The following is a 21,958-nucleotide window of genomic DNA, read 5'->3' as shown; positions in this document are numbered from 1 at the left end:
AGAAGTGTCTCTCCTATTCTCCTGAAGCCTTCTCACCACCTGTCCTTCCGATGGCAGTTCCCTGACACTAACCTACTCGCTTTGCGATGCTATACTAGAAAAGGGGAGCAGGGATCTTGCACTGCTCCATACCTGTTAGTTCAGCTTAGCTTCTTGCCACACCATGTGGTTTAATGGCTGGAGTACCTTCCCCAAGCTGGTAGTCTCCAGATGTTGGATTACATCTTCCACCAACTCCCAGCCAGCAAGACCAATGGTCAGAGCCTGTGGGAGTTGTACTCTAAGACACCTGGAGAGCACTAGACTGTGGGAGGCTGGGGCTAGAGTGCTTAGCTTGAATGTGAGAAATCAAAGTTCAACTCTCCACTCAGCCTATAGAGTCAATGAATAGCCTTCGGCAAGAGGTATCTGTCAGCAAAATCCATCTCAAAGGGTTGCTGCATAAGCTGTTCTTTAATTCCTTAATGGGGTGGCAGGATGCAACGTAGACCCAGATGAATGCGTACAGAATGTAGTTCTGAAAAATGTGAAGCAGTTTATGTGAAGAGCAGGTCTTCAGATTTAGGATTTAGCTGTTATTTAGGAGACAGAGCTAACCTGGGCCAGTTTTGTAACACATGAAAGAGGGATTTGTCAGCTGCACCTGCATATCCAAGGAAGCACAATATCTTAAGCAACAAATACACCCTAGCACCAGAAAGCCATCTGGAAAAAATTCCGCCTTTCTTTTCGCTTGTTTCTCCAAAGTAAGATTATTGTACACCTCACATGCCCTCAGACAAACCATCTGCCAAAAGATCAACCAAAGGAACAAGGGAGAAGATAAAAGGAAACTGTGAATTACTTGCAAATGTTAAAAGAGTGTGAAAGAGAGAGAAAACATCCCTTGCAACACAAGAGCCCAGCACTGGTGAGGTCTACTAAAAACAAAACAACAGCAACAAACAAAACACACAAAAGCCATTTTCTTAAGTCACTGTCTGAAATGGCAGATGGCTATGTGAAAGCGATAGCATAAAGCAACAAGGTCAGAAGCTCTGAGCTGAGCTAAGCGGTTAGCAAAATAAATGTACTCAAGTTCAAGGACTTAATCAGCATGTTGCCTCTAAAGGAAGGACCTTACTCCTTACATGTTTTTCCCCCCATCTCGTTTCCAAAACAGTAAACAGCTGATCTTTTCCAGCCCATTAAACCTTTAAAACAAAAGTCTCTGGAGACACACCAGCCTTCATGTGGACCAGCCACCCACCCACACAACAGATAGCAAAAGCAGGCAACAACCCATTTAGAAAGAGTGAGGGTAAAGGGTAACAAAGGAATGTTTCACAATTGCTTTTGAGATGCATTGGCCAGGAATATTCTTTAATGCAGGTGGTGGATCTTTCTTTCTTTTTTCACCCTCGTCCCCATTTGAACAACACAGAATTATACTTAGCGCTTTCCCATTTTAAAAGCTGCTGTGTGTGTGTGTGTGTGTGTGTGTGTGTGTGTGAACAAGCCCCTAGATGAACAGCAAAGTGGCACAGAGGGAGCTTAATTTGATTGTTTCTCAACTACCACTGAAAGTACAGCCATTCCATTCCAAGAATGGAACAGCATAGATTTCAAGGAGAAAAGAGAAATGGACGCATGGAACGCAAAGGGGTTGGCCGCCTAACGACTCATGATTCCCTTTCTTCTCTAGCTTCTCCGCCTCTTCTTTCTGATAACGCTGAAACACCAATCTTCCATTGTAAGTGAAGTTTCTAATAAACATTTGTAAAGGCCTCCTTCACAAAGGGGGGGGGGGGAATGGGCACATGGTGTATAACTGCAGGTTCTCTTTCAATCCCATTTGCAAAACATGAATATTTCAAACTGCCTCCGCTAAAGGTCACCTTTATATTAGCATTCAAAATTAGATGTATGGATCTTGTCAGTCCTTAATTACCTCCCCCCATGTTATGATTGTGGATTTGTTACCGCGCTCCACGCTGCAGCAGAACTTGCAGGATGATTAACTTCCGTATCATTAATCTATGAAAATCTACATTGCTTGTCTTAACATGAAGGAAAGAGAGAGAAAGCCATCCGGGATGTGCTGTTCGGCACACTCACCCAAATATACAGCTCTAGCAAAAGCTTGTTGTTTGGGTGCAGGGAGAACATGAGGGGACCCCACCGACAGAACCCTTGTCAAGAGCCACATCGGACACAGGGAAAAGCTTTCTCCATCCTGCTGGTATCGGACCATGTGAACTGCTGCACATAGTCCCTGACTTAAAACACACACAAAACAAAAGTAGTTTGAACTTCATTTATGGCCAGAGTCCACAGTTGAGTACTGACAAGGCCCACCCAGAGGCTGGCCTGTATGTGACTTTTTTCTGGATTCTATGCAGCTAACACACCCAGCAGTTAGCTAATGCAGCAATTGTGAACTAAGGAGACAGGAAATCTGAATTATAATCATCTGGTATTTGTTAAAAGTTTTTCATACATATATATATATATATATATATATATATATACACACACACACACACACACACACACAAGCGTGAATGGCCTATAGTGCTTGAAGATGTCACATCATTCCAGCCACTCCTCATTGCATATCAAAAACAAGCTTGGTCAGCATACATTGAACAATTCAGAAGAGTGAGTATTGTCCCAAAAACCCCACCCCTTCATGTTCTTTATTGGTTCCTCTTTCCTGGGGTACCATGTTCTCCACTTCTGGTTTAGCACCACAACACTGGCAATGGGAGAGGCGAGCTGGTTGCCTGCACAAGCCCTTAGGCAGAACTGCACATGCACTGCAATACTGAACAGGAGCAGAAAAAGCTCATAATGTATTCAAAGGTGCGGAAATCCACATACTCCTCCCCCCCCAAATATCATCTTTCATAGTGGTTGTTTTCAAAGTAAGTTTTGGGTCAAGGCGTTTGTGAAAAATATGCCTGAAAGTGCTCAGAAGGCCAGAGGAGTTGCTTGATAAATAGGACATTCATCTGTTGATTGGGGAGTGGGGATGGGAAGAGAGAAAGAACCAGGAGCACAGTTCCTTGCAACAAATAGAAGATGGGAGATTTATGCAAAACATGTAAAGAGAAATGCTTCCTGCAAATTTATTGAATTTGCTAAAGTTGCAGAATTCATCTCACTCACCTTCCTTTTCTTTTTTCTTTTTTTATTTGTTCTGAAATAATTTTTGACGAAGAACAGAAAACACCACAGAAGAGATACAAGAAGTCATTTACTGCAGCTCCTCAAATCCACTCATTTATAAGAATCTCTAGTAGGATTCAGAAAATTGCAAACAATCTCAGGTATTTTCAAATGTGACCTAACCAACTCCAGGTTGGGTATAAGAGCAAAATTTTCTATGGATTTTTCACTTCCCACACCTTTGGGCTCAGTCCTTGGGACTCCAAAATCCAGCTTTGCTTTCAGCCCACAGAAGTCAATACTTCTTGCCCCACAGCAAGCTCTCAGGACTGATGGGGATATGCCATCCTGAGTCTTGTTCCAGCTTTGATACTGTCAGACATCTTTGTTTTCCTCCCCTCCCCTCCTAGTCTCTGGAGAAGGCGGCCCATTACATTCACGCTACTGTCTCTACATCCCCCACAGAGGCATTTCCTATTCCAAATGAGGTGGAACATTGCCAGTCAGAAGCCATTTGCCCTGCTAAACTGAGTGCCATGGAAACAGCTGCTTTCCCTCTCACCACAAGGTGAGAATAAGGTGGTCCTTTTTTCCTCTTCAGGGCCCAGGAGGCAATTAGCCTAAATTCAGGCCTCCCTACCTTCCTCTCTCAACACCTGTTCTTTATAAATTCTTTCCTGGGTACTTATAATTTCAGATAGCAGTGACCATCCTACAGAAACAATGAGGAAGATAAATAAATTGCCATGTGATATACAAAACAGAAAAATTAAAGTGCCATTGCAAGAAGAAGAAGAAGAAAAAGAAGAAGACGGAGTCTATGTCACAACAATTCCCAAATGGCCTGAAACATCAACAACATCCCACAGCTAATAACTCATTTTGCTGCTAACATCTGTGCTGTGCAGCTTTCTTAAACAGAAAAACAACACAAATGCCCGGAGACCCAAAGATTACTTCAAAACAGTCGCTTACGGATTACTAATCAAGTTGAGCAGAATAAATGCCCACTTATTTTCAGTGGGTGATGCTCACTTGTTCATCAAGTAGGGCAGGAGTAGAAGCATGAGGGAGAAAGTGTCATCTACAGATCTGGAGGGAACATTTCCACTGCACATTATGGTCTGCTTAGCTTTCCAGCAGGCAGAATCCTTAAACTGCAGATACCCAATTCTTAGCCGATACAATCCGCATTGGTGCAGTGCAGAGTCAGATTGCCCTATCATGACTCAAAGCAACATTCTAGGAGAGAGAGATAGATTCTGGTTCTCTTACTCTTCTCCCTTACGCATGCTCCTTTTAACACATGCAATAGCCTTCTCTAAGCTGTGTCATCTGTCATAGGGCTAATTCACAACCTGCTAGTCCCCACCCCCATATGTATGTGAGCACACGGCTGTTGGGGAAGGACTATTTTCACAGCCCAAATAGATAAAGATGACACTGCTGCTTACTTTCTCTTTCTTTGATGTGATAGACTGCAATTGCTGGAAACTGCTTACAATGTGGCATAGGCTGTGGATTTTCCATTTTAAAGATATTGTTAAACACCTCACTTTATTTCTGTATATCCACACTCCAAACTAACCTGGATTGTGGCCCTTACCTCTATAAAACCCTTAGGCTAGAATTCAATGTCCCACTAAGACTAATGTTCTCTCAGCTTGCCAGACAGAATGATCCCCACTCTCCTTGCACGCCCCCAAGCCAGTGTTAGAAATTAGTCAGGCACCAGGTGCGTTTTGCTACTGGTGTGGATCCAATTGCAACTACATGTGGATTTCTGGGCGCCAATTGTGGTGATTGTAACCTAGATTTAAGGTGCCATTTGCTAACTAGCTTATACATCTGAGTTTCTAACACTGCCCCCAGCCAATTTAAGGGGTGAGGAGGAAGGAGATGGGGTACTGTGCAAGTGGGAAGTCCTTTTGTAGGGTTTCAGCTGATGGGGCTTGAAAGGTGAATCCCTTAGTTCTTCTTAGGCAAACACCAAAAGAAGCATCACTATGATTAGCTAATCAAAAAAGCACATTCCAATGTGGCCATGACCTTCTTTGCTTTTAATATTATTAGCCAACAGCTCTGTATTAGAAATGGGGAACGTTTCTGATTCTATTCAAAGGTCTGCTTCAGGTAGAACATCCACCTGCTGAACTGTTCAGATCTTAAGCAGCCCTGAGGTATCTTTGCATTGCAGAATTAGTCATTTATGAATTGCATGTAAAGATTTAAAGGAGGCTGCAACCAAAACATACAGCTAAAATAGATTTCCCATATCAATGACATAATTATCACTATGTCAAGGTTAGGTAAGAAAATGTCATATCCTTGGGATAACCTATGTACTTCCCTCAAACACAGTGAATTGTTACAGTTATCAAAATATATACAGAAAGAAGATTATGTCCATCAGGAGCAAAAGACTCTGGTAAGCCACTGTCTGATTTCCAGTCTCTGCCTCCAAATGCTACTCTCTTAACTGTTTCTGCTACCCAGAACTTCTATTCTGACCTCATTTGCATGGCACACTTAGCCAAACTGTGGCTTACTGTGAACTATCTGTTGCTGAACTACTGGAACCTAAGGAGAATCCAGGCCCATGGCTTGCTTCACCCAAACAAACCATGAGTTGTAAGCAAAGAACAAATCTTGGTTGTAAACTCATGGTCTGTTTGGAGTGAGACAAATTACAAGCCTGGATATGGCGAAGACAAACCGTGGCTTACCGCCCAGTAAGGGCCATGTTAGATGGCTGGCTCAGTTGGTAGAGCATGATACACTTAATCTGAAGGTCATGGCAGTGAGCCCCATGTTCGAAGACATCCCTGTATTGCAGAGGATTGGACTAGACAGCCCTAGTAGTCCCTTCCCAATTCTACATTTCTATGATTTCACTGCTGAATCCTAACGACTTTACAACACTTCATCCACAAAACATTCACGAGGCAAATAAAGAAGAACCTACTTCTATTTCAGGGTTTCCCAAACATGGTCATCCAGCTGTTTTTGGACTACAATTCCCATCATCCCTCACCACTGATCCTGCTAGCTAGGGATGATGGGAGTTGTAGTCCGAAAAACAGCTGGAGACCCAAGTTTGGGAAACCCTGCTCTATTTATAATGTAATTCATTCAAAGCATACCACTGCTGCATCGCTCCCTTCCCAAACAAAATCTACAGAAGCACCACTAACATGAAGGAAAAACTGCACAACAGCAGACTGCAGTAAAACAGCCCACTCTAGTTATTGCTGAGATTTTTCCCAAAAAAGACGTAATTTTAGCTATCCAGATTGTCAGGTTAATGCACAGCCTGCTATATAAGTAATGCACAGCCTACTGTGTAAATAAGAATCACTATTTTTAGTTTTTATTTTGTACAGCCTTAATTATTTAACTTTAGTTTTGCTTTGTTTTTACCTTAAAATGTCCAACTGTATAATCAGCAACAGTTGTGCAGGATCCATTTAGAAAAAGATGTTAAGGGACATGTGGCTAATGAGTATATTTTTACAAAAAATTCAGTTCAACCTTTAACATGCGCAAGGTGGAAAGCCATGTGTATGTTCTGAACCACAAAACATACTGTCCCAAGCACATCCAGTGCCAATGAGGACAAGTGATGGGAAGTTTAATTATTTATTAGCAGAGCCTCACTAACAACAGCTCCAAAGGTGCAAGAGATGCAGACACCACTTCTGATAATTAGCTTCTAGGCATCTACCTCCTTCAGAATTGTGCTCAGACCTAGACAGGTGGAGCAACAATGTGACCACACCCCTTGCAGCCCACTTAGACCCCTTGTCTGAAACGGAGTGTGCAAACAACCGGCAAGTTAGGAAGAGATAACTGTCTTATGCCGTTATCAGACCAGTGGTCCACCTAGCTTAGCATTATCTCTACTAAATGGTATGATGCTAGACCACAGGACATTCCATATTTCAATTCAAGAATGTTGTGCTTGACAGAGGAGACTCAGGAGATCAAGGTTTTCTTCTTGTGCGTTTGACACCGTTCTTTGATCTTGAGCCGAATGCCTACATGTGTGTCCAATACTTCTGCTCCTTCAGTTTCACTGGGCCTACCCTTACTAAAATGCTTTAAAAGAGCCCTCCTGAAGCTGCTGTTCTCCAGGTGTTGCTGGACTCCAACTCTCATCTCAACCAACTAGGCAGCACGGCCAATGGTCAGGGATTATGGGCATTGGGGTTCAACAACATAAGGTGGAAACCAGGTTGTGAAAGGCTATTGTGAAAGGGTAATCAAAGTGGTGTGGGCACAGCTGTTCAGTTCCAATAATTTTATTAACTATGCACACGAGAGAGTTAATTTGGATGACCTGCAAAGGCTTCTCAGTGCTAGGGGAGGCACATGCAAAGAGAAAGAACAAGAAAGGATATGTCCCCATTTTTATTGATAAAAATAAATGGGGGGAGAAGATTTCATTTCACACACTCCCCAACGCCATTTTATACTCAGGACACAGGTTAGTTCCTACCACCATCGCATCTCAAAGTACCCAAGATTTAGTTACAAATGTGCTGTCAGTATCGAACAATTATCCCCAGCACTAGGCAATTCACACTCAAAAGAGAGCCTGTGGGCACTTATTGACTGGCTTCATTGTGTAAATGACCATAAATCCAACCCAAACAGCATTATTAACTTTTAACATCAATTTGTGCTGGGGTTGCAGCCTAAGTGGAGATTCTCCTACAAATTGGAAGCAATTTTCTTGACTGTGCCTCACACCTCCACTGGTGTGAAGTTTGCACTGTGCAGTGCTGGCTGAGGGAAGCAGAAAGCCAGTGTCAAGGGAGAAAGTGCAAATAGTTCAGGGATTAGGAATACCTCCTTCACCATGCTTGGGCAAAAACAACAACAAGGAATGGGGGGGGGAGAGGAAAGACTCATCTACTAGAGAGAACTCCATCCTACCTTATTTTAGCTGCAAAGGTAGGTCAAAAAGTGCCATCGCTAGAACAAGGAGGAGAAAAACTGGAAACATATGTATTATCCTGACAGTGATGAAAAATCAAATGCAATTCAATTTAATCACATGACATGGTACATCCTCTGTTTTGAAGCAATCGTGCCTTGATTTGAAGCAAGCACCAATGGACCTCTTCTCAATGTAGAAATGAGAGCAGACAGCAGTTCGCCTTATTTGCAGGTCTTTGGGACAAAGGCAGCCTCCATCCCACTGCAGTCAATATGGTCTGGTTGCAATGCATCTCTGTCCCCCAACATCACTTAGCTGCTATGGGCTGGAACCTGGGGCCACCATGCATGCTCTGCTATGGACTATTAACCTCTACCTAGCTGTTGCAATAACAAGCACAGATCAGCTGCTAAACTTGCATATAGCTCCCTCTGCAAGATATTCTCACCCCCCCCCCAAAAAAAAAAACCCTACTTGCAAACAGTGATCATTAAAACATTTGGATGGGTTAGCAAAATGCATACGTAAACCACTTTTTAAAAAGGTGGGGGAGGGGGAGAAACAGCGATGAACATTTGTCCCTACAGTAATAAGGAAACTCAATCCACCCCAGCAGTTTTTGTTATTGAATGGTAACAGATTGTAGCCACTAGCAGAACTGGAGGAGTGAGAAAATTCTGAAGGAAATAACAAAAACAAAGATGGTTGAGGCCAAGCCTGATTTTACTATGAAGCGTGCAGCTTCGCCTCCAAATTTCCTTTAATGTCCACTGGATATCAGCTCTTCCAAAAGAAAAAAAGAAAATTCACCCTCATCCACAAAACGCTACCAAAGCAAGCACCCACACAACGCAACTGTAGCCAGAGCAGGAATCAGATAGGTAGCCGTGTTGGTCTGCCATAGTCAAAACAAAATAAAAAAATTCCTTCCAGTAGCACCTTAAAGACCAACTAAGTTAGTTTTTGGTATGAGCTTTCGTGTGCATGCACACTTCTGAAGAACAGATACTGAAGAAGTGTGCATGCACACGAAAGCTCATACCAAAAACTAACTTAGTTGGTCTTTAAGGTGCTACTGGAAGGAATTTTTTTATTTTGTTCAGAGCAGGAATGGCCTTTTTCAGAGAGGTTACAGCTGAGAAGGGGAAATATAAACTTCCCCATCCTGTGTCTTGTGAACCCCTCCAAAAAGAAAGAAAGAATTCAGATACCCCCCACCTCCCTGGGCACCCTTTAGAAGTTCCAGTGGTGTCCAAATTTTTTTCAAAGAGGGCCAGAAGTGAAGGGCCATGGGGGCCAACCAAAGTTGTTGAGCTTTTTTTAGGAGTTTGCCCCAGGAAATAAACTGCCACAGGGGCAGTTTAAACAAACCGGAGGGCCAGATTAGGCCCCCAAAACGGACTTTGGACATGCCTGAAAGGAAGTCAGGAAACACATCTGCATACTATGCAGTTAGGATAATGTGTAGGTTGGCCCTTAGCAGGAAGAGGCATTCCATGGAGAAACCTGAGAATTATGCCATTTATTTTAAAATCAGGTATTTATATCCTCCTTCTAAAGGAGGACGAATGATACAGAAACTACCGTCTTTGAAGATTCACTAGACTAGAGGTAAATACAACGCACAATATTTTTCTCAACTTCTTGACCTAAAACATAACACACAGAATGGATTCAAACACATACTTCATTTTTTAAAAAAAAATTAACGTGCATTTATTTCTTTATTACCTTTATCTACCACCTTTCTCCCAAGCTGCCCAAGGTAGCTTACAGTTTTAAAGCATTACAATAAATTATAAAACATGCAAAGTCATAAAGTTTAAAAGGTTATGAATTAACCACATGGCTTCTCAAAGGATGTAGAGCCTTCAAAGTATAGTAAAACAATTTAAGTAGTGTTAAATATTAACAGCGTTGATGCAGAATGGCATATGTTCATTAAAAAAAAGCCAGCTTGTACGTTTTGCTGTTCTTGAAATATAAAATTTATTTCAGGGTACTAATTCAGGATTTCACATGATGGGGGGGGGGGAGGATGCACAAATAGCTTTCAACGGTTCCAAGTTAAATAAGTGTGTATCAACAAATACAAATTAAAAAATAATTCCAGCATGTTTTTAATTTCAGTGGGTGACATGGATGGTTACTTATATTTGTAGCAGAGATACTTCAGCGAGTCTGCTCTGAATATCACCTGATGTGCGAGAACTACCTGCAAGCCTTTTCCCAACAGGACACAGTATTTTGCGGGAAATTGCTTTAGCTTCTAAAGTCCTAGAATGTAAAGTCAAACTTTACATCAAAATGGAAGGTGCAAAATAATACCTCAATTAAAAATAACTAAATAAAGAACAGGAGGGCTTCCAATTTGATTGGAATCACAGGAGAACGAAAGGTCTGTTTCATTCTTTCCCTTCCGACCACCAGGAACACATATTACCCCAGTTATAATTCTACCTATTAATGAAATATGTCTTTCCCATGCTTAGGCCCTTGTGGTTCAGCCTGAGCTGCAGTATCTGAATGAAATAACTGGTCCTCAAAATCAGAAGGCTGTAGTTTTATTCCAGGGTTCTGCCAAAACACATATATTCCAAAAGAAATGATTTTGTGACGTATGGATTAATCTTTCCTAGCATTGGCATAATAAAGTCATCCTTTGCATCGGGGTCTTTTTATAAAATAATCTAGCGTATTACTTTCTTCTAGGCTACTGCGAGCTTACTGAAGGCAGAAGCAAATGACACATGCAGCTTGACAGAATGGGTTCATACCTTCATCAGTAAAGTCCCAATAAATTAAGCCAATTATCTGGTATGGAAATATGCTACCAAAATATTCATATACACATACACAACATCCTATGTATTTGAACATTATTTCGGTGCTTCATGCATATATTACCAAGTCATTTTACAGCTGTGGTCCACAAGCAAACACAAAGTTCTGCGGTTTTTATTTCAGGTGCTGTAAAAATCAGAAATAGACCATGTGGTGCCTTCTGGATGTTTGATGATAGAATCATAGAATTGTAAGAGTTGGAAGGATGTCTCCAGAGGATCATCTAGCCCTGCAATGCAAGAATACACAGCTGCCTCATACGGGGTTTGAACCTGCAACCTTGGCATTATCAGCACCACACTAACCAAATGAGCTATGCAGGTTGCTGAACTATGGCTCTTATCAAGCATGGCCTATGGGTCAGGGATGATGGAAACTGGAGTCCCAACAATGGGGGTGGGGGGAAACACCACATTGGTTATCCCTACAAATGTCCATGAGAATTAGGGTAAGAAGCTTATTGATGCAAGGTGTGCAGTTTAGAGCACTGCCTAGAGAAATTTGGACTGTTTCATTTTCCTAAAATAAATTAGAAAATACTGTTGGAAGCCAAAAGGCTGTGTGTGTGTTGTTTGCTTTGGATCTCCTTAGAATGAGGGGCTCAGCTCAATAGATGGAACTGATATGACTTGTGGATTCGGAAGACCATTGCTGGCAGGGCCAGGTCCCATAAGCTAGCAAGGCTGCAGATAACCAAGAAGCAGAGGTGCTGAGCCAAGCTGGGGTTTGAAGCGCAAGCAGGAGGCCAAGTCCAACAACACTGTTCTTGTAAATCGGGGTGGGGGGGCCTGTGACACTCTGGGTGTCACTGGGGTACAACTCCCATTACCCCTGGTGGGAATGTAAGTCCAACAGCTTTCCCTGACCCCCATCCTGCTCTAGAGGAAGGACAGTCCAGGAACAGGTCAGGAAACAAACCAGGTGGCACATATGGCCTTAATGGATAGCTCAGTTGGTAGAGCATGAGGCTTTAAGGGTGGTGGGTTTAAGCCCCACGTTGGGCGAAAGATTCCTGCATGGCAGGGAGTTGGACAAGATGACCCTTGTGGCTCCCCTTTCAACTCTACAATTCTATGGTCTGTTGTAACAGTGCTCTCCTGCTTCCTGAAGCTACTGTGGCAATGGAACACCAGCAGATGCAGCTGATGGCTTGCAATTCTGGTAGGTTGGCAATAGCAAGCGGTAGTTCAGTATCAGCACCTGGGACAGCACACTGTGGGAGCTGGGAAGCAAGACTTAGTCTTAGGCCAGCCTTTCTCAACCTGTGGGTCCCCAGATGTTGTTGAACTACAACTCCCATCACCCCTAGCTAGCAAGGCCAGAGCTCAGGGATGATGGGAGTTCTAGTCCAACAACATCTGGGGACCCACAGGTTGAGAACTGCTGTCTTAGGCACACATACCCTCCCAAATTGGGCTTAGGCCACAGATCAAGTTGCCTGGGTTATCGCTTCTTTCCTAGTCTGAATCCTACTGAGAACTAAAGCATTTGTGTGGGAAGGTGCAGGTTTTTGCACCCAACTCCCTGGAGTAAAGCAGTCCCTCTTCCTAACACACCACATCAACAACCGCTATGATGGTGTAAACTGTTGCAAAGGAGGCAATGGAGCAGCCTACAAGCAAACAGGGGGCTGCCGTGTGGCTCCCCTGAACATGTTGCCCAGACGGAAAGAGAGCAGAAGATGATATGGGTAAAAAATACCCATAGGCCAATATGGGGAGGCTGTGGATCCCACTTTCCTTTTTAACCATCAGCTAACTTGTTTCCTGCTGCTCCTTTCTGAAGCTAAGCACAACATGAGCTTTACCATCCTAGTTGGGTTTTCTTTTTTTGGTAAGTGGTGGACGCACACATCATAAACTACAAAATAACAATAAAAACGTGCTGTTCTACATCCTCTTAAACCACACACAGAATAAATCATTTGCACACAGCTCAAGGGTAAAGGGATGTTTCGTGTTAGAATGACCACAAAAACATGAGCCAATGATCAAATCATGTCAGCGGCAGCTCATCAGGAAGCAATCCCTTCTGCAGCCTTCGCCATGGCAGCTCTGCTTCTGACCATGTGTCCTCCATAAACATGAAATGCTATCAAAGACTCAGAAAAAAGACCATCCTGCTGGAAGCACTGCAGCTTCACTCTTTCCTCCTTTGGGGAAGGGCTCGTGTCTCATTAGAAGGGGATGATGCTTCGCACTCAAAAAGTGCCATGTTCAATCCCTGACATCTCCAAGTATGGCTGGGAGAGACCCTTGCTTGAAAAAGCCTACTGAGCTGCTACAAGTCAGTGGGGACAGTTCAGAGCAAGATAAACCAATGGTCTGACTCAGTACAAGATGGCTACAAGCTTTATCATTTGGGGACCGAGACATAACTTTCTTTGTGCACACACACCAGAGAAAGTGAGGGCTAATTCAGACATTTCTTTTCCCCCAACTCTCTCTTGAAAATGAAGGAATTGCTGAAACAGTTAATTAAAGTGGAATACAAAAAGGGAGGTGTGAGGAGGTCGTTGAAACAAGTAAATGAAAGTTAAGATACTGAACTTATTAGATGTGTTTTAAATTGTGTTTGTTTGGTTTTGTTAATTTAATGTTTGGGGGTTGGTGTTGTGTGGTGATTTTGTTTTTGTATTGTATTGTTTTGTTTAATTCTTTGTCTTTCTTTTGCAGTCTTTAAAATGTTAATAAATATTATTTTTTTTAAAAAAGAAAACGTAAACAGAGGGTGGAGGATACACAGTACACAAAACCACAGAATGTCCTATGATGCTTGGGAATTCTGGCTGCACATATGACTGAGAATTGCCCGTGTGCAATTTGCAGTATTATGCATGGAAGGGCATGCATCCAGACCTTTGACAGCATGCATGAACTGGATGTTTCCACACACACACCATAACCATGCCTGCTTCATAGTTTTAACACTCAAGTATGGGAAACTGGAAGTCTAAGCAGTCCTTAGTTAAAACATTTCATACTGAAATCAATGTGGCTCACATGCTTAACAGTGTTCTTCAATACAAAATAAAAAAATTCCTTCCAGTAGCACCTTAAAGACCAACTAAGTTAGTTCTTGGTATGAGCTTTCGTGTGCATGCACACTTCTTCAGATACAGTGTTCTTCAATGTATCGCTGATTGTGCCTAATGTCTCAGAAAGGAAGCAAAATTTTGACCCTCCAACCTGTACGGTTAGTAGGCATTACTTAACTTTATGAGCTGCATGTAACACATGCCTGATGCAAAGCCACCACTTTTCGTATATTTATTTCTGACGCACAGGACATGTTGTAATCTATGAGGACAAACCACACTGTTAAGTGTACAGACCTCGCCGATTTCAATGAGATAAAGTCTGGCCAAGACTTTGCTCAACCCAGATGCAGACTAAACATATCTCATTGCACATTCCTTAGGTGTATCAGCCCTATTCAGGCATGCAGGATCTCAAAACCTAAAACTTCATTTGGGATAAACACATGTGAGATTAAAGTGGTGAGCAGAGAGGAACAAAAGACAGAACCCTGCCCCCAACATCCCAGCATGCAGGGGTGGCTGCTGCCCATTGGGACTGGTAGGGAGGATGGCAGGGAGACCAACAGGAGGTGAAGCCAAAGTCAATGACAGGCAAAGCCACCTAATACTAGTTTCGTCCCCATACTTCTCCTCCCTGCAGAGTTCTATAAGGGCAACACTGAGTCTTAGGAAGGGGATGCTGGCATGCAGTGTCACCCCCTGGATTCATTGTTAGTCTAGAAGACGGGCAGAGAGGGGCTGGTTGAGGTTAATGGGGCAGTGCCCCATTTGCCCCAACAGATCAGCATGTACAGCCTCCTTTCCTGCACCCAGTTAGCGAGAACGTGCCTAGACGCCTCCCCATTCTGCTTAAGAATTCTGCTTAACCCCTATTCTCTACCTTCAGACCATCTCACTCAACATGCAAGGATCATAAGAGGACCTGACGCAAAAGTGACACTGGGAAGGGGGCTCACATGTGTGCCCCTCCCCACCACACGTCTACATGCATTTGTCCAAATGCATGAACAGGTCTGCTGTATTCAGCGATTAATTTCTAAAATGATATGTCAGGTTTCGAGGCTCACACATGCCTGGAAGGCACACTCTCTGAAATAGAAGCTCTCATTCTAGATGCCTGGAGCTAGCTGAGGAAATTTGGTGGTGATGAAATAGCACTCTGCAGATTCTCTTCTTGATATGACTTTCCATGATCTAGGGGTGAAGACATGTTCTGGAGATTTCCCTCATGAAATCTGGCTGAAATGAAGTCCCACATGCACTCCTTGGTTTAATAGCCACTCTTGAGGATGGCAATACGCAGATGCCCAATATCAAAACATATTAAAAAGAAATCTTAATATGGCTAAGAGGATAAAATAACCAGATCAAAAGAGCTCATCAAAGTAAAACTAGTGTACAAAATTAAACATTTGGCCAAATTAAACATTTTGAATTTGACAATAAAAATAACTCAATAATTTAAAAGAACAAAACAAAAAGAACAGAACAGAACTGGGATAGACCTCAGCTACCAATTTGCACCCATTTGTCAAATGAAATAAAGATTTTGGAGCAGTTGGCATCTTCCACTGGCTGCTTAGAAATTCTGTAACGATAAAAAGAAGAAAGCAGGATTGTGCTGCTGCTACTTTCTGGCTTCAAACACATCTTAAATGAGCCTGAAACAAAGAGGCATTCTGCAGGCGTCATTAACAGGGGAATATGCAGGCAACATCTCTTGGAAAAGGGTGCATTAATGCTCACTCCGAGATACAAATATGGAAAGCGAAAGATCAACGCAAGTAGGATTGGTGAATCTGGGGTAGTACTATCATTGGCTTTCACTTTAGGACCTCCAGCCTTTCTTGCCAACACAACCAGAGCTTTGACATTTCAATCATAACACGAATGAATTAAGCTGCTGGATGGCTTCATGGTTATTCAACATTCTAAAGCTCACCCACAAAGCTGACATTGTCTAAGGAGAGTTCTGCTGGGAAAATCCAGATCAACCCAACCATTTTAGCAAGGGAATGCACTTCTTAATTCATGTTAACAGGCCAACCAACAAGCTGGCAACAGTGGCATTTGACTTTCACATTGAACTTCTGTCCTATCCCCACCACCCCAGTCCCTGTGAATCTATTTCCTTGGGATGCAACACATGTAAATGCTGTCCTGGTTTGTCTGTATTGGATTGTCGATGTCCACATGGAGCAGGAGTTGCACAGGACAAGCAGAGGCCCTCAGATCAAGAGGTGGGCTAGAGTCCTTGTGCTGGGTCAAACCAAAGGCCAGAATCCTGTTCACACAGTGGCCAATCACACAGACTGATTACACAATGCTTCTATTCAATAACAAGACCTAGCTCTAGATATATGCACCATGTGAAACCAATGTGTCCCAAGACACAAACATGGAGGTCTCTTGCACAGGGCAGCAATGCTATGGAATGTGTGCGCATAGATCAGTTCCTACTGCCGATCATCACTTGCACAGATTCTGTAGCATCACCTTGCTGGAGATGCCCCAGGTAGAATGAAGAAGGGTTATCTGTTATCAGTAAGGCGGTTGCGAGAGGTGCGGGTTAGAGAAATGAATCTGGGGGAAGGAAGCTGATGAACTGTTTTGGTGTATCAGTGCTTCCACAAACAGGCTTATTCGCGTGATGATCTGAGCGAGTCTAATCAGAAATAATCAAAACAGGTATCAGCTTTAATTGGAGAATCCACTGCCCTCCCCCATGAATTTCATCACAGAAAAGACAGTTGTATTATTTCAGCACTGCATTCACTACTGATTTTATTATATTGTGATTAATTTCTGCACTCACCATAAATACTGCATTCTTGCCGACCTCTATGTGTGTGTTTGCACCATGATGTGTGAACAGTATGGTGGAATTTATTCAGCCATAAGTAGCTTCATCGCGTATTGTTCAAAACAACTGGAGCCCTACCACTAACTCCCTGGAGTTTTCTCTTTGAAAACATCTCTACCTACATTCAACCAAAACAGGTGCAATTCCAGTGTAGGGGTCAGCTCCCCTTGCACTTAAATCAGCCCCAGATATCCAAAGTCAAACTGCATTTTTTAAATAAAAAAGTCCTCAGTATTTCCAAAAGTGGGAAATGGATACAGGATACTTCTCCCCACACCCTCCTCCAGTCCTCCTGCTGTGCTACATAGTGCTGGAAGGCTGGGCATTTGGTAACTATATAGCAAGAGGGAGAATGCAGTTCTACAAGCAGGAAAGGGAGAAATGTGCCTTTTTCCCTTTCCTTGCATGGGTGGAGGCAGTGTGCCTCTGAACACTAGTTGCAGGAGAACACAAGTGTGGAGAGTGCTCTTGCACTCAACTCCTGCTTGTGGGCTTCCCACAGGCGTCTAGATGGCCACTGTGAGAACAGGATACTAGACTAGATTGTCTGTTTGGCCCCACCTGCCTTTAAAGAAGCTAAACACCACTTTAAACAGCCACTGCTTCTCCCAAAGAATCCTGTGAACTTTTTAGAAGTTGTCAAAAGACGACTATTCATCTCACAGAGCTACATCTCCCAGAGTTCCCTGGAAAGAGGATCATGAAACCATTCTAGGAACTGTAACTCTCCGGGGAAAATAGGAGTGACCTAACAGCTCTCAGCACCCTTACACTACAGTTCCCAGATTCAGGGAGGGGCATGGCTGTTTAAAGTGGTATCATAGTGCTTTAAATGGTGTGAATGTGGCCCACAATTGACACTGTGAATTTGCCCAGGTCTTTCCTTAAGACCCTTTCGGTCTAGGCTTAATAATAATAATAATTTATTATTTGTACCCCACCCATCTGGCTGGGTTTCCCCAGCCGCTCTGGGCAGCTTCTAACAAAGCTTAAAAATACATTAAAATGTCACACATTAAAAACTTCCCTAAACAGGGCTGCCGTCAGATGTCTTCAACTCTCAGCAGCATTGTGTACCTCCTGAAAGCTCATAGTTTCTATGTCAGCCAGTTGTGATCATTATTATTATTATTATTATTATTATTATTATTAAATTAGCATTTTTAAAATTTCTAATATTTTATTTATACCTAAGGAGTATGAAATAGATCAGTTTTGTTTTTGGGTGGCCCTGTTTCACTATTAGAAGGAATAATGCTATCGGGATGATCCAGATTTACAAAGGCACTATAATCAAGCATGAGGACATTGATGAGGCAGGCAAAAACTACACTGCTGGAGAGATGTGTAAGTGGGAAAGCGTTCTAGATCACATATCACAATGGCTTTCTTCAGCACTCAGGAATTAATAAACCAAGCCACCTCTGCATCAAGGCTTACATGATCTTCTAGTACAGGGTCGGCAACGTGCGGCCCATGGGCCGGATCTGGCCCACAAAGACCATTTTACCGGCCCACGAGCCACCCCCGAACCAAGCTGCCCACTCCACAAGTCCCCCGTGCACTGTGTGGCACGGGGACTCGCCAAGCGGCACCAGAAATCGCATCTGTGCACGCTCAGACAGTGGCGTAGCGTGGGGGGTGCAGGGGGGCCGGCCGCACCGGGCGCAACATCTGGGGGTTAGGGAAATCCACGGGTTAGGGGGCGCAAATCCACGTGTTAGGGGGCGCAAATCCATGGGTTAGGGGGCGCAAATTACTTGCCTTGCCCCGGGTGCTGATAACCCACGCTACGCCACTGCGCTCAGATACCGGAAATCGCTTCTGCACATGCCCAGATGCTGAAAATCACTTCTGCGCAGGTGTAATTTTCAGGGTCTGGGCATGCACATAAGCGCTTTCTGGCACCGCGGACATGCGCAGACACAATTTCTGGCGTCACGCTGCACCGGTCCAGCCTACGGACGATCTCCATGGCCGGTAAGCCTTGCCAACCCCTGTTCTAGTACAAGAATAGATAGAGGTGGTAGGAAAGTATGTGTTTGAAGGGGGAAGATTACTTTTCACGCAGGTCAAAGCACCTGACATAACTGAAATGATCTCACCACTGCTCCCCCTGAAAAAAATAATTACTTCTCTTGCATGTTTAATTGCTACCTTTTTTTTGAAAAGTGTTTTATTACTTAAGGCTCCATCTAGCAGGATGCAATTGCAAAAGTAAGAGTGGTACAAGTACAGACAAAAAGAAAATGTATTCCTGTCTGCTTCCTTTGAGCCACATCATTGCTTCTGGCTGGATGTGAACTCAGATTTCACACACCCAAGTCACTGCTACAGTGGCTGAGTTCCAGCATAAATTATGCCAAAGGTAAAGAAACAAGAATGATGATGATGATGATGATAGCAAAGCACGTGTTTCCTGAACCCTCTGCAAACTTTCACAGCGCTTGAAAGGAGAAATCCTGACTTCTTTAAAATGTGCAAACTTACTCCCAAAGCAATTTAAGAGATCTTTCAGGGTTACTTCAAGACTATGAGCACTTCCTCCTTTAAATCACTGTATGCACTTTTGACTGATAGCTGGACTGCTAAATATTCATGGACATAGCCTGCAGAATTTTTGTTTTGCAAAGTCAAATCCACAGGCAGAAACCAGCACTGAAAAGTTGATTGCCTTGCTTCTGTATGAAATAGCAAGCTCTGCTTCAGCACTTAAGGGAAGGGAAATGCCGCTTAGAAACCATTATGCCAAATACAGGTTAATAATAATAATAATAATAATAATAATAATAATAATAATGTAAAGATCATAATTCTACACGTTTACCTGGCACCATCAATTCATAATTCTGAGAAAAAGACCACCCTCCAGCTCCTTTACAGTGCATAAAGTGGAATTAAAAGTCCCAAAGACAGTCTGAAGCAAAAGAGAGGAGGGGGCGCACCCTCTTCAGCTCACAAAAAAGGTTTGCAACTTGCTGTGAAAACTCAGCTGCCGTGAGGCGGCTTCTGTTAAACCATTAAGAGAAATAAAAGGCAAAGGACGGGCCAAGACTTAATCGCTCCCAGCGCCCCTAAGCGACCCATTGGCTTAAGTAAAAGTTGCGACCTTGACGCACGTTTCCTCTCGAATCAAATTAGCCGAAATCAATCGGACTTCACTTCCCACCGAAAGTGCATTTTATCAGATCCGGCTGCAAAACGCCCCCAGCTGCGGGAAACGACATGTTTTCTCCGATTTCACAGCCAAACAAGCAGCCCACAGCAACAAAACGTGCGGGTTTCCCCAACTTTGACCGGGAAAGGATGGTCTTTCCCCCTCTCTTCCCCTCTCCAGGTTTCCCGACTCGTTCTCTCCCTCTCCCCAACCTCCCCCTAGCAAACGAGACGGGGACCTTTCTTTAGGAGCAAGAAGCAGCAGCAACTGCGAATGGCCGCCTGCCGCACCGCAATAACTTTCGCTCTCTCCGGGATCACACAGTTTGCGAAAGCAGACCGGGGGTCGCATCTTCCCCTTCACCGGGGAAGGAGCAGGAGGGGGGAGGCGGAAAACAATCGCTCGCCGCTTTGAGGAACGGGGAAGGCCGGGCGTGCAAGCGAGCGAGCGAGCGAGCGAAGCCCATTCACTTCTTTCTTTCTCCTCCCTCCTCCCCTTCACGCCCCCTCACTCTCTCCCTCACTCGCCCGCAAAGCCACTCCGCCTGCCGCCCCTTGCCCCGCTCCCCCTTTTCCAAACAATGGATCAGCTGCTCCACAGGCACTTGGGCGCCCACCGCCCAACTCCGAGCGACCCATTTCCCCCCTCGAGGGGGGTGTGCGTGCGTGTGGAGAAAAGAAGCGCAGTTGAGCCATCTCCACACGGGATAGAGGATTTCCACACCTTTTTTTTTTGTCCCCTTTTAACGAGGAGGGAGGACGAGGAAGGGGGTGGGTCGAGAAAAGCCCCCTCCTCTACTACCACCACCACCACCTCCTCATCTCTTTCTGTCTCCATTAAGGGGTCAGAGAAGAAGAAGGGGCTCCGTCCACACTCACCAGCACGACGGCGAACCTCTCCTCCAGTTCCGCGGGCTCGGGCATGGGCAGCTTGAGCGGCACACTGTGCGCCCTGAAGTCCGTCTGCTGAGAGTCCATGCTCCCCGCATTGCCCATGGCGACGGCGCCGGGGCCGGGGGAGCTCCGTCCGCCGCTCTCTCACAGGCAGGGCACGCCAGGCGAGGCTGCTGCCGCCGGCTCTCGGCTCCCACGACGCCGCCGCTCCGTTATTCCTTCCCCGCCCACCCCCAAGGAAAGCGGCGCGCGGATCCCCTCCCCAACCCAAGCCGCCGCCGCCGCCAACAAAACTGAGGTAAAAAATAAATCAAAGCTACAGCAAGGCGAGCCGCCCGGATCTGTCTGTCTCTCTCTCTCTCTCCCTAGTCTTCTCTCCTCATGCTCTCCTGCTGCCTTCTCCGCCTCCCCGGCGCAATCCTTTTCTCCGAGAGGTGCGAGCCGCCAGCCGGGCTCTCAGCTGCTGCATGTTGCACAGTTTCCACTCCGAGCGGTCCCGCCTGAGGGAAGCAGCATGGCTCCTCCGGCGGAGAGGTCCGCTGCTCCGGGAGCCCCGCCGGCGCCTCTCGACCGCGGCAGCGAGCGCAGCGCCCACAAAGCGCAGGACGGCAGAACAGCAGCAGCAGCAGCAGCAGCCGCCGCCGAACGAGCCAGACAGACAGACGAGCGCGCAGCCCAGCACAAAGCCCCCTTTCTGCAGCCGCCTCCTACGGAGCCGCTCCCCGCCCCCGGCCCCGGGGAAAGCTGGGAAGCGTAGTCCTCGCAGGTTGCTCCTCATGCGCGGACATGCCCGGCTCGCGGGGCCGGTAAAGAGAACTTCAATGGATGAAAAAAGAAACTTGGGAAATCCTCACGGAGAGGGGGGAGAGATTTGTTTTGCATTCACTGAACAAAGGATGCCAAGTGTGACGGTGGGGAAGGATCTACCATTCACACAGAGCGTGCGCCCCGTCAAAAGAATTTTTGTGAAGTGTGAATTTAACCCAGGGGTCAGCAACCTTTTTCATCCGTGGGCCGGTCCACCGTCCCTCAGACCATGTGATGGGCCGGACTATATTTTTTGGGGGGG

At 44.8% G+C, this 21,958-nt stretch overlaps 1 protein-coding gene across 5 annotated transcripts in view; it reads right to left on the bottom strand.

Moving 5' to 3' along the window:
- FMNL2 (formin like 2) overlaps positions 1-21,556 on the bottom strand; it is a 192,956-nt gene extending 171,400 nt beyond the window's left edge. For 4 of the 5 annotated variants that reach the window (XM_079993244.1, XM_079993243.1, XM_079993246.1 and 1 more), the window contains exon 1: positions 20,875-21,555. In XM_079993244.1, the coding sequence (XP_079849370.1) occupies positions 20,875-20,991 (117 nt within the window). In that variant the 5' untranslated portion in view covers positions 20,992-21,555. Of the gene's footprint in view, positions 1-20,874 lie in introns of all 5 variants that reach the window. The other variant, XM_079993242.1, reaches the window with a different exon arrangement.
- Between the last annotated feature and the right edge of the window lie 402 nt (positions 21,557-21,958).

This window comes from Podarcis cretensis, assembly GCF_951804945.1.
Source record: "Podarcis cretensis genome assembly, chromosome: 1".
Lineage (NCBI taxonomy): Eukaryota > Metazoa > Chordata > Lepidosauria > Squamata > Lacertidae > Podarcis > Podarcis cretensis.
The sequence above is the reverse complement of the archived record's forward strand: the minus strand, read 5'-3'. Positions and strand labels throughout refer to the sequence as shown.